The sequence below is a fragment of the Trichosurus vulpecula genome, chromosome 2 (genome assembly GCF_011100635.1).
Source record: "Trichosurus vulpecula isolate mTriVul1 chromosome 2, mTriVul1.pri, whole genome shotgun sequence".
Lineage (NCBI taxonomy): Eukaryota > Metazoa > Chordata > Mammalia > Diprotodontia > Phalangeridae > Trichosurus > Trichosurus vulpecula.
Genome location: NC_050574.1, coordinates 209,162,635 through 209,181,721, shown reverse-complemented (window position 1 = coordinate 209,181,721; position 19,087 = coordinate 209,162,635). Strand labels below are relative to the sequence as shown.

General features: G+C 40.4%; 1 protein-coding gene and 1 pseudogene across 2 annotated transcripts in view; one reads left to right on the top strand and one right to left on the bottom strand.

The window, feature by feature from the left end:
* Nucleotides 1–263: 263 nt before the first annotated feature.
* On the top strand, nucleotides 264–10,481 carry LOC118836902 (annotated as a pseudogene).
* Nucleotides 10,482–16,049: 5,568 nt separating this feature from the next.
* Nucleotides 16,050–19,087, bottom strand: part of UPP2 (uridine phosphorylase 2) — a 52,489-nt gene continuing 49,451 nt past the window's right edge. The window contains exon 7 of one of the 2 annotated variants that reach the window (XM_036745084.1): nucleotides 16,050–17,166. In XM_036745084.1, the coding sequence (XP_036600979.1) occupies nucleotides 17,018–17,166 (149 nt within the window). In that variant the 3' untranslated portion in view covers nucleotides 16,050–17,017. The remainder of the gene's footprint in view (nucleotides 17,167–19,087) is intronic. The other variant, XR_005009584.1, reaches the window with a different exon arrangement.

Genomic DNA, 19,087 nt, shown 5'->3' with positions numbered 1-19,087 from the left:
GCTATTCCTTCTATCTTGCAATTATGGAAAGCTGGCTCCCCTAGAAGACACATCTTATCCAGGATGGTTAGGGGTGTGTGTGTGTGTGTGTGAAAGACCAGCTCTTTACCTCCTTACTTCCCCCCTCCCCAACCATCACTAATCCTGGTTCCAAAGCCATCTCGGAATCTATCCTTCTGGTTAAGGGAAAGGCTGTGGGTGTCCTTGCTTTCTCCAGGCTTTCCTCTTTAACCCTGGCTGTTTGATCAAATAGTTTTGGCAAAATGGGAGTCAACACGTCTTCCATCAAGTAAGATGAAGGACCATTAGGCCTTACTGTGTACCCTACAACTAAACTTTCTTTAATATATCGTCTTCCCCAATTAGAGTGTGAGCTACTTGAGAGCAAGAACTGTCTAGCTTTTTCTATTAGTATTCCTAATGCTTAGCACATAGGAAGTGCTTAAAAATGACTTTCATTCATTTTTGGTCATCCTCTCTAGCACAAGATGTATCTTCCCCCATGCCGCTTGATAAAACTGGGCCAGAAGAAGGAATAAGCTTACTTACTTACCCCTTGATGCTATTTCCAGACCTTCCTTCTTCACTCAGTAACTTCTCTTCCTTTGACATTAACTCCATTCAGATATTTCACCCTATTCAGACCTCAATGGCAATTATCTACTCTCAAGTCATTTCCCTTTTTAAGGAGTTTAGTATCTGACTCACAGCAATCCTTTCCACACTAACCCCTGCTCTTATACTTGAGGACTTCAAAATTCATGTTGATATCCGCTCAAACATCCCCCTTTTCCCTCCTGAACCTTTTCTCCATAACAGTCATCCATAGGGATGATCACTTATACCTTTGAGCTTTTTTTGTTGTTTGGTTGTTTCAGTTTCATAGACTCTTAGTCACCCCATTTGCAGTTTTCTTGGCAAAGATACTGGAGTGGTTTGCCATTTCCCTTTCCAGCTCATTTTACAGATGAGGAACTAAGGTAAACAGGGTAAAGTGACTTGCCCAGGGTCACACAGCTACTAAGTAAGTGTGAGTCTGGGTTTGAACTCCAGTTTTCTTGATTCCAGCCCCACACTATATCCACTGCTGTAACTAGCATCCCTAATGGTAATACTAGGCATCATTAAATCTGTCAACTAAATCCTCATCATAAGATGTGTCAAATGATATAAATCCAGAATTTGTGAGCCATCACACAAGCACAGTTCTTCGTGATACATGCCAACAATCTTCTAGTATTGCTTCGTGTATCTGAAGAACTGGCATATGGAAGAGGGATTAGACTTGTTTTGTTCAATTCTAGAGGAGCCATAAAGGTATTTGTGACAGCATTTGGCTTGGTATAAAGAGAACATTCCTAGAAGTGAGAGAAGGGATTCTCATTTCACCCCTGTATAGAAGAGAGAGGTACACATGTCTCATCTAGTACAAGTATTTGCATATTTTTAAAATGTATTGATTAGTGACAACGGGCAGCTAGTTGGCACAGTGGATAGAGTGCCATGCCTAAAGTCAGGAAGACTCATCTTCCTGAGTTCAAATCTGGCTGCAGATACTTCCTAGCTGTGCGACCCTGGACAAGTCACTTAACCCTGTTTGCCTCAGTTTCCTCACTTGTAAAATGAGCTGGAGAGGAAAATAGCAAACCACTCCAGTATCTTTGCCAAGAAAACCCCAAATGAGGTCACAAAATGTTGGGCATGACTGAATAACAAAAAGTGACAATGATTTTTTCTTTCCTTTTTTGTATTTAAAAATACTGTTTGTTATATGGGATGGCTCTCTGCAAGGGTAAAGAATACTGAGGGAAATCATGGTAGGTTAAACAAAAAGAAAACTTTAGTCCTGTGGAGAGTGCTGTCAACCAACTGCAATACGCAAGTTGCTGTAGTTGAAGCAATAAGGTACTCCAAGGAGGAGACAGCATGTGCCAGGCAGGGCAAACTACCACCAACACCTTAACTACCATCTCTCCTCTGATAGAGACAGCCCAGGACTCAGAACACCAGGACCCTTGGGAGTGGCATTACTTCCAACCCTGTGCCCTCAGCCAGGATGCCCAGGGTTGCTTGGGAAGTAACCCCTGAAGAGATGCAACCTGGCAACTGCTCCTGCAGGTGATACAACCACAGTTACTAAAAACCAAAAAACAAAACCTCTTGCCACCAAAGTCCTTTGCACTTTCAAATAGTTCAACACCAGAAACTGATATTTTATCAGTGAAAATGACATTAAAGAAGACTTAATATCTGCTTTGCCCCATGCACCCTAAGGACCATGCAATTTGTCCGTCTGATTTGCAGCTGAAATCCTTCTTATGTGTTGTTTCCTCCATTAGAATGTGAGCTCCATGAGAGCAGGGTCTATCTTGCTTTTCCAGTTCATCCCCATCAGTTAATACAGTGCTTTGCACCATAGTAAGTACTTACTTAATAAGTGCTTTATTCATTCACACATTCATTAAAAACTTGTTTTAAAAATCTAGAGGTAACCTAAAGTTTTATGGTTTGGCTTGGGCTGGTGGTGGGTTTCCAGTCTCAAGCAGAGGCCAGCTGCACTTGTCAAATATATTGTATAGGAGATTCTTGCCAAGGTAGGAAATTGACCAGATAGCCTTCGAGGAGCCTTCTGACTCAGATTTTGTGATTTTCTGCCTCTCTTCCTTCTTCACCTCCAGGCACCAACTTTTCTTCTGAATGTCTTATTCGCTCCATTTTTATTACCTCCTCTTCATCCCAATTCCTTTCTCCCTTGGGTGACATCTTTTGTCTCTATTGACATCTGTAGTGTAGTATGGGTTGTTTGATCAATATTAAGACCAAGTCTGAAGCCTCCTTACTCTTTTACTGTTAGAGTGATGCCAAAACAGTTATATGAAGACAGTAGTAAACTGACACAGAAGATTTGTTTTCCAAATAGCAGGCATTGATCCCATAGCAATATTCTATTGCATTGATATCTTTCTGTTCTATCTAATGACTGCTATGGACTGAATCATTCCTTTGAAGGATATTAGTATCTTAGCCATATTTATTCAATGCCTTCCTGGCTCTGATATAATCTGCTTTTAAAAATAGATGTTTGCAGGCAATAACTGATCCACAAACCTCACAAAAAGAGAGTTTAATTTAACAAGAAAATAGTGAGTTTTCTGATATTTTATTTAAACCAGCAAGGTGTGTTTTTTTAATGAAGCTACTACAACCCTATAACATTCTTCCCAATATATACAAGTTAGAGTCTTTAGCTTTTAGCTGCCATCTCCCACACCATGACCCCCTAAATGGCATAATTCTTTCTTGGTTCTTTCGTGTCTGAACCTTAGGTATCCTTCAAAACAAAGGAAACCCTTTGGTGGGGATCTGGGCATGTTCACATAAACTTCAGAGAAACCTTTTGTTCCAAAATTTGAAAAATAGAATATTTGGTTAAAGAAATTGAAGACATTGCACCTCACAGGTAAGACAACTGGCTTCCCTAGTTTTCCTCTAATCAGACTTTACCACAAGATCTCTGTGTAAGTTAGATGTGAATTCTTGATTATTTGTACCCATGAAGCTCTAGCAGTGTGAATAATCAAAGAAATGATACTTGTATGCCCCATCCCACTCCCCACCATTTATGTGGGATGAGAGGAGGTGTGGGGAGGCTCTAGTTGAATGATAAGTAGTGGTGAGGGAACACAGCCAAATTAGTTCCATGATGGGCAAAGGACAGACTAAGCAGTTGCATTGCGAGACTGCCTCAAGGCAATAAGTTCCCTTTGATTCTGTCAATAATTCACAAGTCACGTGTGTCATCAGCAGAAAAAGATATGCCACTCTTCCTTTGCCCCTACTTTGTGTTGTGCCTTTAGCTTGCTTCTTTGTAATGTGGCAATTGAACCCTGACTTCTAAAACGAGCAGCTGTACCACCAGCTCTGTAATGGGTGAAACCCCTGGGAGGCTGGTGGTTGGAATAGGGATGGGAGGGTGGGGATGTAAGAGAACAGGTGCCTGTAATGGACAACACTCAGCGTTGATCACTTACCTGTGGCAAAATGGGAGTCAGCTGTATTTTCTTTTGACCTCCAGTGATAAACAGGCAACAATACCAGACTGTTCCTCATGATTATTTTGTTCCAAGAAATGGTGACTGGCAACAAGTCTTGATTGGGGCTGCAAATGTAACGTGATATGGAAACAATAAGAATTCACAATACAGGAAAGATCTGTTTATATTTTTGAATAGGAGGTGGGGCCAAATCCAACAGCACAGATGGTTTCTGCTAACTCTGGAATACCCACAGGGCTTCACGCTGTTAATGATTAAGCTACTGTAGGGAATAACACGCTTTTCTAAGTAATTTTAGAAAAAACACACACACACGCTCCTAAATTACTACCTTTTGGAAGAATAATGCCAGAGCAGTCCTTTACAGAAACTATCATGTTGGCCTCTAGGTTGCCTGATGAATTTTTAAGCCACTTTCTACTTGTGAAAAAATAAAATTTAAATTCAGGTTTAGGATAACAGCGAAAAATAACTTAATTTATTTCCTCTTCCTTCCCCTGAGGAAAATTGCTATGCTCAGTTTTTTTGGGGGAAAGTTCAACTATAATCACAGAGTGATTGACACCTGCATTGGAAGGCCTGAAAAACATGCCATGGAAGGGAAAAAAATGGCTGACAAGTGCACAGGCAAGCTGGATGGAGACAATCGTGGGTGTGATGCTGCACGTGTTCAGCTACCCATGGAATCATGGCAGAGGCATTTGATGGTTGTTCATTAAACTTATGGAGAACAGGGGAAGTCCTTGAGGAATGAAAAAGGTAAAATACAGTAGTCACCTGTAAAATGGGAGAAAGGGACATCCTGGTGGTGAGACTTAGCTCTGCTCTTGCAAAGACACTGGCCCAAATCATCAAATATTTGGCTTATGGCACAGACCTGTGGAAGAGAATGAGAAACCAGATAGTATGCAGTATGGGGTTTTGTGAAGAACAAAATGTGCCAGACACATTTAATTTCCTTCTTGGCTACAGTGACAGGCCACAAGATAAGAGAAGCAATAGATGAAATCTCGTTGGATTTCAGTCAGATCTTGGTTTGTCTTATGTGACATTCTCATCAACAAGCTAAGTACTGTGGTCTAGACCTTAGCACTGCCAGACTGGTTGATAAGGCGGTGAAGGGGATAGTTTCATGGCACATTTTTTATTAATGACTTGGATGATAACTTTGATAATGTGCTCATTAAGTTGGTTGAAAACAAGGTGGATAAATTCCCTAACACCTTGGGAGGAGGGGCTAGAATTCAAAATGACTCAGATAAATTCCTGAAATCATTCATTTATGTATACTTAGTAAATACCAAATATTCATCGATGACTGAAATTAACTCCACGGCACTGCACCAGAATGAAAATCAGGAAAGACAAGTAAACTTAGCTTTACCATAGGTTGAATATTAGTGAACTATATCAGTAATGATCAACCATGTCACTCCTCTACTCAGGAAATTTCAGTAGTTCCCTCTTGCCTCCAGGACAAATTACAAACTTCCCTGTCCAGAATTTACCAATTCACCATGTGGCTTCAACCTCTCTTTTCAGGCTGAATACAGGTTTCTTTTCCTCACACACACTATATTCCAGCCAATCAAGCCTATCTACCCGCTCTCCCCCATACTCAGCATTCCATCTCCAATCTCCATAACTTTGACAAACCATCCCTCAAGCCTAGAATGTCTTCCCTCCTCACCTCTGCCTCCTGGATCCCAAGGTCCTTTCAAGCTCTGTTCAGTTTCACCTCCTTCAGGAGACCTTTCCTAATTCAACCAGTTCTCATACTGTTCACATCCCATAATTACTTCGTATATGGATTTTGTTTCAAATAAAGTAAAAAAGCATTTGTTAAATGCCTACTCTGTGTCAGGCACTGTGCTAAGCTCTGGTGATATAAAGAAGGGTATTCATTAATTGATTCCTGATCTACAGTCATACAAAATAAACTGCCCACTGAACATCTTTTCCTGGATGTCCTGTAGACATCTCAAATTCAAAATGTTTAAAGTGAAACTAATTCTCTTTCCCCTCGAATTGGTCCTCTAGCAATTTTTCCAGTTTCGGTTGAGGGTACCAACATTTTATCAGTAAGGTGAAAATAAAACTTGTAGAGGAATCTTCACCAGAGGACTCGCTCTTTGGGAAGGTATGCAACTCTGGAGAATTACACTTCAGGATTTGTCTGACGAATAAAACTCATAAAACTCATTCAAAGTCCTGTTTTAGCTTCCTTATCTTAATTTTCTCTTGCACTAAAGCCACAGTTAAGCGGTAGGCCTTTAATATTTTCTCTCATTCTTATGGTCTAATGGTTATAGATCTATAGATTTATTCTTTTCTGCAGTATTCCAAAACACAAATCGGTAGCTGACTAAATTTTCTCCCTTTAACAAGCAAAGTGTAGGGTAAATCCTGGGGCAGCCGTGTGTGTGTGTGTGTGTGTGTGTGTGTGTGTGTGTGTGTGTGTGTCTATCCATTTGACTGGAAAATGTGTATCTCATTCTATACTTCTAGTCCCTCTCTGACGAGAGGTGGGAAGCATCAGTCTCCTGGAATGGTAGGTGGTCATAATTAAGTCTTTCAAAATTATTTTCCCTTACAGTGTTGTCATTATTTTACTCTTCTGGTTCTGCTCACTCTTTGCTGTGTCATTTTATATAAGTCCTCTCAGGATTCTTGGAATCTGTTCCTTTTGTAATTTCTTACAGATTTCTGACTATCTGGGAAATAGTTAGCTGGAAAATAAATTGCATCTGCGTGTCTCTTTCCCATTAATCTTGTGTTCTGTGGAAAATCTGGTACCTCCCCATTAGCGAGGGGTCAGTTATCTGCTAAGGATGTGAAATTCAGAAATATTCAGAAATAACACTGGCTACATCTCTGATCCTGCAGTAATAACGACTCAGATTTGTAGAGCACCTTAAATTTTGTAAAGCGTTTTCTTCACAATAACATTTTTTTGGGAAGGTATGTAGTACAGATATTATTATCACCATATTGAAGGTGGGGAAGTTTATATGTGTCTGAGGCAGGATTTGAACCTAGGTCTACTGACTTTGTGCATACTCTATCATCCAAGCAGCCATATGAGACTATTTACTTCACCACTCTAAAAGCAAGACCAGAGCCCCCAAAGAGTGGCAGAGATGGATGTGCCCCCCCCCAATATGTAGTTGGTGGAGCTGTGAATTGACTCAGTCATCCTGGAAAGCCATTTGGAACTATTTAAAGAAATTGACTAAAATGTCCTAGAGATCCCACTTGCTGTGTATACCCCCCAAAGATCAAAGATTTATGAGGAGTTCCTATAAACACCTAGATATTAATAGTAACCTTTTTTATAGTAGCAAAGAACTGGAAACAAAGTAGGAGCTCATTGGCTGGAGAATAGCTAAACCAATGGTAGTACCTGGATACAATGGAATATTACTGTGTGATATGAGCTGATGAATGTGAAGAATAAAAAAGCATATGAAGGCATATGAATTCATGTAAAATAAACAGAGGAAGAAAAATAAAATATCCAATCACTATAGCAGGTTAAATTATGTCACCCCAATCCCGCAAGAAACTCTAGTAACTCCCAATCACCTCCAAGAGAAAATACAAAATGCTGTTTGGCATTTAGAACCCTTTATAACCTAGCCCCCTCCTACTTTTGCAGTCTTTTTACAGCTTGCTCCTGGCCATATACTCTTTGATTCAGTGATTTTGGCCTGCTGTCTTCATCTCTTGGTTCTGGGCGTTTTCTCTTGCTATGCCCCCAATGTTCTCCCTCCTCAACTCTGCCTACTGACTTCCCTGGCTTCCTTTAAGTCCCAACTAAAATTTTTCCCAACCCCTCTTAATTCTAGTGCCTTCCCTCTGTTTACTATTTCCTATTTATCTTGTACATAGCTTACTTTGTATATATTTGTTTGCATTTTGGCCCCCCCCATTAGATTGTAAGCTTTTTGAAGGCAGGGACTGTCTTTTGCATCTTTTTGTATTACTAACAGTTAACACAGTGACTAGCACATAGTAAAAGCCTCATAAATGTATATCAATTGATTAATTGATTGCAACAATGTACATGGAAAGAACAACAGAAATCATAATTGGATAATGTGAAATTACAGTGACCAGGCTTGGACCTGAATAAAGAATACAAGAATGATCTCGCTTCCTTCTTTGTAGTGGTGGTCAGCTGTGTTTCCCAGTGAGGAACACTAAATATGTTGTCAGACTCAGTTTATATATTGGTTACTTTTGCTGAACTACTCTTTCCTCCTGTCTGTTGTTCTTTGCTACAAATTTGACTTTGAGAAGAAGAGGGAGGAAATATGTGTGCCTATGTATGTGTATATATACATATATATGTACACATATATATGGATATAATATCAAACTTTTTATATTAAGTAATTGATATATATGGGCAGGGAGGTCATTGGCACCATGCCCCACTCTCACCCTTCCCCCCCAAACTTTTTCACCTAGCACTGTGTTTTCTTCTTTAGCTGCTCTTTCTATTAGTTGAGCACTAGAGAATATTCAAAATCAATTGCTCAGGATGTGTCTGTGTTGCTGAGCAGTTGGGGAGCAACTGGGAAGTGTCGGACTTCAGACCACCTGTGTGGTTTTCTCAGATCTACTCTGTAACCGATTATCAGCACGTGAGTGGTCAGGGTCTTCAGGTCCAAGGCTCTTGCTTGTTCTCTATACTATCCAACAATCACTATAAGGGACAAATGTTTTCCCAAATCAAAGCAGAAACTCCACGAGTCTAGCTGGCATCTGAGCACACCAATGTAGCTGCATCCACCTCTTTGCTGATTTCTGTGACCTCCCTTGTAAACTCCAAATCTATTTTGATACATCCCTGATTTGATACACCCCTGATACATATCCCTATGATATCATAGTCTCTTCACAAAGGCTATAAGGGACTGATCTCATTGACTATAAAGGTCAATGACTTAAGGTTCATTCATAGTCAAACATAGTATTGAACTGAAATCCACTAACAAGCACAGTTAAATACTCTGTCTCCTTAGTCTTTATGCCTGATCTTCAGCCCATGATCCTATACATTTTGAAACCATAGGTCCAGGAAAAGTCATGTCTAGGATTGCTGCTGTCCCGTACTCTGACCTTTGCCTGTGGCGCTTCCAGGAACCTGTCTAGTAGACTATATTCCAAGGGTATGTTCTTTGCAGGATTGTTTTGAACAAAGCATCTTGCAAACCTAGCGTGAGATGTAAGTGTGAATAATTGTCACTGTTGTTCTTAGGTGAACTCAAGGATCCATCTTGTAAATACAGATAACAAAAGATCAGTTAATCCCGCCCATCAAGCTTCCCGATTATTAATTCTGATAAATAAACTCCTTAACCTCTGAATTCAGCCTTCCCCAATTACTACCAAAGCAGGAAATAAGACAGCATCCTAGAATGGATGAGAGCTTTCAAGGACAGATCCCACTTGAGCTAGTAGCACTGGGGTCTGTGTGCTTAACTTTTGCTTTTTCTGATAACTCGTTGTAATAGCTGTGTTGTTTTTTCTCCTGTTCCTTGATCAATTTTTATCAAGTGAGAGCAACTGGCAGCCTACATATTTTTTCAGTCATCATCATGGTAACATTTCATCATCAAAGGTTGCCCTAAGCCTTCGATTAAGTCTAACATAGTTCAAGCCCTCTAAGGTCACTTTGCAAATCATAATCGCTGCTTTCTAATGTGTTTTTTCTAGATGCTGCACATACTATCCTCCTCTTAGGGTCTTCAGAATCCTCAATATCCCACGATGGTTATTCTCTCAAGGAATCATGCGTTGTTACAGAGGAATTTTCTGCTCTTTACACCTGCAACATATCACATTTAGCCCCTTAGAGCATCTCTTGTCTCAACTTCACCTTTTTTGTGTGTCTGCCACTATATCTCAAGTATCACTCTTGTAACATCTTTCCTCCTTCTCTTTGACAACTTCCTTGCCACCTTAGAAATCTCCATGATTTCCCGAGCCCTGAGTCTTATCCACCGTTTGAGGCAGTCGCCCGCTCCCAGCCCACTGGCGTGCACCGTGCACACTCCCTGGCTCGCCAGCTGAAGGCCAAGCGGCGGTGGCCAGACCTGGCCGAGATTCACCGGGATCTGCGGCCTGACAGCGCTGCCCGCCGACCCCACCCCGACGCCGAGCTGGACCCAGACCTGCTGGGAGGCGGCTACCACCGCTGCCTGGACTGCGCGAGATACTTCATTGATAATACCAGCCTGAAGAATCATTTGAAGTCCAAACATCACAAAAAAAAGGCTGAAGCAGATGACAGGAGAACCCTACAGTCAGGAAGAAGCAGAGCGGGCAGCAGGCATGGGCTCTTATATGCCCCCCAAATGGTTGGCAGTGCCCACAGAGGTATCCACCGAGACATTCGATATGGAGGTGGCCAGCTGATGCTGCCCAAGGCAGAGGATAGCCATGCTAGGCTGGGCTGGCTGGACTGTATCTCTCCCCCAACACTCAGAGTAGAATCTTCTTACTTTTCCCCAATAAAGGATCTGAGCTGCAAAAACAAAACAAAACAAAACAAACAAACAAACAAACAAAAAAAAAACCCTCCATGATTGTCTTGCCAGACTACTTCAAATGGGGCCTGGCTGTGCTCTACCAGTGCACTGGTGACTCAAATTTCATTCTCTTCCTTCTTCTCCTCTTTTTCCTTCTCCTTTGCCTCTCCTATTCCTCCTGGCATACCTGTCCATTTTTCAGCTGACTTTTATATGTTGTCTTCCTCTGTTAGAATGTAAATTCCTTGAGGACAGGTACTGTCTTGTTGTTTCTGTTTACATCCCCAGTGTCTGAAACAGTAAGTACTTAATAAGTCATCTATCGATCTACTAGCCAGGGTTTAAATTTGTCCTTTTCTCTGTTAGAACAGCTTTAGAAATCTCCAGAAGGAGACGGGCTTCCTCACATTATAGGTCTTCAATAGTGGCTGAATAGTCATTTGTTAGGTTCATTGTAGATGAGATGCTTTTTCAGGTATGGGTTGGACTAGTAAGAATGCAGAGATCATGGGCCAGATTTGGCAGCACACATTGGGAGAGCGTTCGCAATGGCCTTTGAAAGAGTCAATGGCAGTGTTCTTCCAGGGTGTGCTTCCAAACCTGACCCATGATCAATGTATATTTATAGTGAGTCTAAATGTTCACTGATATTCCTTCTAACTCTAAAATTCTGTGATTTTGCCACTGATGGTGACTGAAGTCTGGCAGTGGCTACAAAGAAGCTAGGAGTTAGTCCTTTACATATGCAGCCTTCAGCAGAAGCTGTACCTATGGACTAGCAGAAGAAATGAATATATATATATATGTATATATATACGCATATATATATTTTCTCTCTCTCTTGATATAGATATCTATATCTTTCTATGCAAATATATGGATATATCTATATGGATAGATGTAGATACATCTATACCTATCTACATGGATATAGATATATCTATGTCTATCTATATACACATACAGAGAGGGAGTGAGCAAGAGAGAGAGAGAGAGAGAGAATGAGAACAGAGGACTGAATGGCACCAAGGAATGCTTATGGATGAAAACATTTGTTGAGAGATTGGGTTAATTACCTTGATTGTCTATGTAAAAATTGCTTTTTCTCTCAGCCTCCACTACAAGAATTTATCCAGAGCAACTGGGTGTCTAGGATTCGTTGCAGTAGTTTGGACTTAGGCAGTACTGGGGAAAGAGTGCTAGCTTTGAGTCTTAGTTTTGCTCTTTATTACTTGTGTGACATTGGTCAAATCACTTGACTTCTCTGGGATTCAATTCCTCATCTTTAAAATGATGGGTTTAGATAAGATGGTCACAAAGGTCCTTGCTTGCCTTTTCAGTGGCTGGGGGAGGGGCTAAAGGGAGGGAGAGAATTTGAAACTCAAAATTTTAAAAAAGAATGTTAATTTAATTTTTAAAAAAAATCTGCTATATAGGTGATAACACAAGTAGAGGTTATTTTCCAGATGAAATTGAAAATAGAGAAATGGTGGCAGACACATATAATCCCTGTTACTAGGTTACTAGGTTACTAGGTAATTTCTCAAGCTCAGGAATTCTGAGTTGTAGAGGGCTAAGCTGATCAGATGTCTACCCCAACTTTATCATTAATATGGTAAGGGGAAGGATGCAAGATTGCTTAAAGAGGGGCAAAACTGTGTCTCTTGGAATATAAAACAGGTCAAAGTTCTTTTGCCAATGAAAGTAGGACTAGGACTGTGAATACGCCATACTACTTCCAGCCTGGGTAAAAGAGGGAGACTCAGTCTTAAAAAAGGGGGGGAATAAGGATGTTGATTAGCAAAGAATGAGAATGTATAATATTAACATGTATGTTTCATGCGTAATAAGAAGGTATAATGATATAACTTCGTGTCTGTAATCCATAGAAGATGCAGATAATTTGACTGAGGAAAAGAGTTATAAGATCTGGGAATTATTGGGATTATCTTTGGTAAGCTGTTTTCTAGGTCAAAAAGAGAATGGAAGGTGAAGGAATATTAAAGCATTTTTTCAGCGTGGCTATCATGAGGAATACTTAACATCCTATTCTAGAGCTCCAACTTAGTATGAAGGTGACTTGCTCTGCAGTTTTGTTAGCATATCAAAGACTCCTGCAGGTCTTTCAAAGGTGCTTTGGTTTTGAGTTTTTGGTTCTCCTACGTGAAATTTTTTTTAAAATTTTATTTTTTCCCCAATTGTATGTAAAAACAATTTTTAACATTCTTTTTCCCCCAAATTTTGAATTCCAAATTCTCTCCCTCCTTCTCTTCCCCCCACCCATTGAGAAAGCAAGCAATTTGCCTATGCCAAATTTGATATATACTCTAAAAAGCCCAAACAATATGCCCGAGCTCATGGTTTCCTATACAATCTTCTTTTTAGTTGCCATTTTTTGAATTTTGAAATGTTCGCTGATGATTGTTAAATTCAAAGAAAAAAATTTAAGACAGGCTTTGAGTTTAGGCCTAGAAATGAACTCTTTGTTATCAGAAGACTTGCTTGACTCAGTTTTGAGAGACTGTAGTCCAGTAGAGTGAAACTGAATTAGAAACTTACTTAAGGATCTGTAATTAGAGACTGTACTTAAAGATCCCTGTAGGCATGTACCGACTTAGAAAACCACATATTAACATTATCTATGTTTTATTTCATTTTTATTTGTTTTTAAGAACATTTCCCAATTCAATTTTAATCTGACTCAGGCTACAGGGGCTTTGTGTTTGACATCTCTGTTGCAGACCACCAAGTGACAGTTTTTTTGACCACAGCAACTGTTTGAAATCATCTACTAAAACATGAAGAGGTTACTATTGGTGTTGGTGAAGGGCCACTCACACCAGTGAAATCAGGGATCCTTGAAGTAAGTAAGTATAGTGAAAGGTACTAAATTAGAGGAGAACAAAGTTATTGGGGCACTTTAATGACAATTTACATAAGGGAGTGATCTGAAGAGGAAAATTAATTGATGATTGAAAGGAAGCCTGAGGTATCTGTGGGTTGTGAGAAAATCTCGACATTTTTAGAATTTCATTTCTAGAAGGTAATACATGGGTGTTGCCTTAATTAGGGCCAGGCCATCCTAGGATAGTTCTCTTCTTTCCCCCTTCATCATGCCTCTACCAAATCTAACCACGATAGAGGAGAGGAGAAGAGACGGGAGAGGGGAGGAGGGGAAAGGCCTGGAGAAAGCTCCAAAGGCCTTTTCAGATAATTATGGAGAAGTTTCTTCTTGGCTTAAAAATAGTAAAATGAAATTAAAAGCCTCCCAAAAAAGAGTGTGATGGGAACTGATTTGAGCCCATCCTACACCCCACCCCCCCATCCCAGGAAGCATTTATTAAGGGCCTACTATGTGCCAGGCACAACACTAAGTACTTTACAAATATCATCTCCTTTGATCCTTTCAACAAGTCTGGGAGGGAGGTATTATTAATTATTATTATTATCTCTATTTTACAGTTAAGGAAATTAATAGAGGTTAAATGACTTGTCCAGGCTCACACAGCTACTATGTGTATGAGCTCAAATTTAAACTCAGATCCATTGACTGAAAATCTGACCCTCTATCTAATGTGCTTTACATGTGGCATTATATAACACAACTGCCTTTACATATGTTAAATTGTTTCCCAGTCAGGAATGTTTGAAAATCCACATAAAACTCCTCTGTGCTGGTAAAGAGACACAATTCAATTCGACAGACATCATATAAGGTGCTTGGAATTCAAAGACAAAAATGAAACAGTCCCTGCCTTCAAGGTGCTTATATTCTCCTGAGGATTAAAAATGCCTATACATATGAGACACTATAGGGAGTGAAGCTGGCAAAGTAAATCAAAGTGCTCCATGTGAACTTGGAAAAAACACTCATAATTTGATTGGGTGATGGGAAGAAAATCAGAGAAGGCTTCATAGAAATGGTGGTACTTGAGCTGAGCCTGAAAGGGAGAGACCCAGTATGGTGATGGGGACAAAAACAGGGTTAAGAGAAATGAGGCCAAGGTGGAGATGTAGGTCTCTGCAGGCTTTCATTCCTTACCAGCACAAGCCTTTAAATGCCAGGGCAGCAGTGAGCCTGAGGTGATTCGAGATATGGCCCTGACCTACCTGAATCATGGTGAGAAGAGAGCCATAAGTAGGGCAGGGAGCGCAGGGCTCTGCCTCAGGGTCCCAGATTTAGAAGGGGTGATGACAGCATTTGTCCCTAGTTGGCAAGAATAATTAGGAGGGATGTGCTGCTGTCCAGCATTGAATCCAAGGAGTTCAATGATGAAAAGAATGCTCCCCTATTTATCAAAATATTTATAGCAACATCTTCTGTAGTAGTAAAGAACTAGAAACAAAGTAGATGCTCATCAGCTAGGAAATGGCTAAACAACTTGTGGTACATAATGTAATAGAACATTAAGTGCTTATAAAAATAACGAATATGATACATGCAGACAAGCATGGAAAGACTTCTATGAACTGATGCAAAGTAAAGTGCAACCAAGAGCACAATATGCACAATGACTACAACAATGTAATTTTTTTTTAAAAAGCAACGAAATTGAAATTGAATGCTATGAAACTGAGATGACCAAGTTTGGTCTGAAAGAAGAGTTATGAGAAGATTCCCTCCATGCCCTCTTCAGAGGTGAGTGAATATAGGTGTGGAGCACTACAAACAATGTTAATGTGTAGATTAGATGTTGCTGAACTTTTTTTTTTATCGTTGTAGATGGTAGTGGCAGTTCAGAGGACTGTGTAGTGAGGCCAACCTTGAAACCCAATCTTTGTGAGGGAAAGCTGAACAGGACACTGATTGACAGGAGGAGGGAGGGGTTGAATTGCCCCTCCAAAGACTGTTCTGCACATGTTCCATTCCCTAAACTATGATATTTAGCAGAACTGTAAGTCATCCCTTTGTCTTTCACTCCCCACCCTTCCCCTAAGTGGAAGTACCAAGGAAAGTGCTGCTCCCTTGCCCTCCTCTTACCTGGTGACATCTCAAGAATCTAGTGGGCTGGGAGAAGGAATCCCCTCAGAGTCATGGTGGAGGAGACAGTTGGTGGGGAAGGGAAATCTTGCTGATGGCTAAGCTCACTTCCATGATGCCAGAAGCAGGGTCCTTTATTTGGTATTGTGTTAGAGTAGGACGGTTCCATCAAAATAAAATCTCTACCTTAAGATTTATAACACACTTTCCTCACAAGAAAACCATGAGGTGTTTTAACAAGCATTATCCCCATTTTACAGACAGGGAAAAAGTTTAGCAATTTGCCCAGAATCACACAATTGGTAAGCACCAAAGCCATAGCTCAAACCCAAGTCCTCTGACTCCAAGACCAGTGTTCTTTCTGCATCATACTGCTCTACAAACCTGCCTTAAGATTCTCTGACAGCTGACAGTGTTTCTCCTCCAGTCTCTTGTTTTTCTGGTATGAAAATGACTCTTACAACAAAAGCATCATTAAATATATGAGAACACAATTAAAGCTTTATTTGATCCAAAATATATAAACATATGTACAAATCATTTATATACAAAACATCACGCACTACCTTGTTCTATAATCCAACCACCATAACCCTTCCCACCCCCCCACCCCCATCACCTTGTCCCCTTCCTGCTTTTTTCAGCCTCGGAAAAGAGCCAAAGGCTTAGACAATTATTCCAGTGCACTGAACAGCCTAAAAGAGGTATGGTGCCTCCCGGAGGGCCAGGCCGACTATTGAGGTATCATGTAGGTGCTGAGAAAAATCTGCTCTAATATTCTACAAAAGGTGAAACTTTAAAACCAATTCCAAAAATTCCTTTGTCAAGTTGGTCATTTGTTTACGAAATAAAAATACAAATCCTACAAACTAATGCTAAAAGATAGTTTAGCTTTACAAACACAGCTAAATGTTCCCCCACCTCACCCCACATGATTACTAAGTCTTTTCTCCCAGAAATAAATATGAAACCCAGACTAACTTTGTTTTGGAATAAAATCATTTATATAAGAAAAATAACTACCTAGGTTTTGAATTCCCACTCTCTAATTTTCTGAAACCCTACAGATGGAAACAAAGTGAAGTGTGACCCATTTCCCTGGGATGATTTTTTTCGTGTAGAGCCGTATTAAACTGACATTTGGGAGGTAAATATTTTGAATGTGTGTGCTCAACTGCTGAAACCTGTCCAAATCTTAAGATGGTCTGACAGTATTCTAACATGAAGGTCTGGACGGGTTTCAGAAATAGATTGACTGGTAACCATATCTACAGAATGGCTGGTGTATTTCAGTGTGAGCTTGATTTGGGCTTTGTACCATGACCAAAAATCACAATTGAACATGTCATTGGTTTCACCGGGGCTGCCATATATAAGCTTGCTTCAAAAATGGAATTTGCATGTAATTGGAAGTGCAGAGGGACAGTTTGGCTGCCTGCAAATCACTTTGGGTCATGTCGTCCAAGGCGCTTTTTGATGAAGATTGAGATCAGTTGCTGGGGGCGTTGCTGATATGCTAGTAGGACTTCATGGGGCGAGTTGATCTGGTCACATTCCAGTCTGTTGAGAAGGGTAACACAGACAACAGCAGCTAGAAAATGAAACACGAAACAAAGCACATGCCTTGTTATTAGCACGTCAGTCTTTGTACATTAAGATGATTTGCATCTCTTATAGTAGGCCGTATGTGTGGAGTTGTTTTTCTTGCATTGGTGCAGAAAAGTCATACGGTGTAGAATATATTTTGTACTTTCACAGTGGCTCACATAAGGGATTCTCAAAACAACCTGTAATAACTGTAATATAACTATTGCCCTGTCTCCTTTTGCATAATACTTGATTAAAATGAGGAAAAGAAAAGCAAAATGTACTCTCATATATCTGACGCATCCACCAGGGAGGCAAAGTATTTGATTTTAAGGAAGAATTCAAAGTGAGAAGGTCAATGCTTTGGTGCAGTATAGAACCTTATATTGTCAGCATTGGTGCCACTTACTGATTGCATTTAATAGAATCGCCAAGGAGAAAATGGGCAGTGACCTTTTAAGAATTGACAAGTTAGTGACAATACAGCTGTCTATACATTATTGCTAAAAAAAACCAAAACACTAAAAAAAAACAAACAAAAACCCCCCAACAACAAAAACCCATTAAATGCAGATAATTTGAACCAGCTAATCATTACTTCCTGAAATTAAAAAAGGAAGAGAAAGATTAGATTTTCTGTTTTTCTTCTTAAAACATCCAGCTTAGATTTGGGGAGGAGTGCAGTCATAACTAGGAATGGGGAGCTAAGGCTTGGTCCACCTACAGGGACCCAGAGACTTCTGTGCCCCTACTTTGCCAAAAGCAGGAGTAAGAGGTGATCTGGGGGAACTCAAAAGAGAGGATTGTGGGCTGGAGGAGGAGATAACAGGATCATAGATTTTCACCTGGGAAAGACCTTACAGGTCATCGAGTTCAACTGTCTCATTTTACAGATGTAGAAACTGAAGCCCAGAGAAATTAAGTGACTTGTCCAAAGTCCCACAGCTAGTAAGTATCTGAAGCAGAATTTGAATCCATTTCTTCCCGACTCCATCCAGGTTCAGTCTCCTATCCATTATACCATGGTGGTTTATCAAGCCTATAGCAGTCAATAGTAACTAGCAGTCTCCCCTCCAGGTACAAACCAACTCTGGTCTGGCCTGGCTTCTGATATGTAAAGAGATGGGTGCATTCAGGGTGGTTTGAGGTGCCTCCTCTCCTTGTCTGACTGCACCTACAGCTGGTCAGTCCTCTGTATGTGCTGCTGCTCCCCTACCCCACCTATTCTTCCTGAGGTAAAAAAAACAACAAAACAAACCTGGTTATACCTCTGGAGAAGAGACAGTGACCCGTAAAAGCCAGAATGGGAGCAATTCTCCAAATTTACCGAGAAGAATCCTAGACCCCTCAGTGGGTTGCCTTTCTCTCAATACTCCTCACATAGAGATCCTATTGGGAAGTTCCCTCCCTGGGCCATTGCTAGTCAGAATAAGAAGTAATGAAAATAGTCAACCAGGGTGGAATCAGATATTCCACCATTTAGGGTCATATTTGTTTCAAACTCACTCAGTTGTGAAGTTGGCTGGTGAAGCAAGGGCAGGACCAAGACATTCCCAGATTAATGATCACCAAGTCTGTGAAGCCCTCAGGTGCCCATTAGGAAGCCGGAAATATTGACAGTATCCCTTCTGACCCTTCCTCTTGGCAGATAGATAAAAGTATATTCACTCCATGGCCTTGTTATGCCACAAAGTGAGAGCAGAACCAGGGTTTCCTGGATGTCTTTGCTGATTATTTCAAGGACAAGACTAAAAAGTCCAAAGAGGACAGTTCATAGCCATCTCAATGGTATTTTTCTGGCCTTGGAGACCCCATTAATGAGTAATGTATAATAATCTTGTCACATAAGATTACAATTTCCAAGAGCAATTAAAATGGACTAATTATATACAACAATTTTTTAAAAAATTAAGCCTGACAGCTTT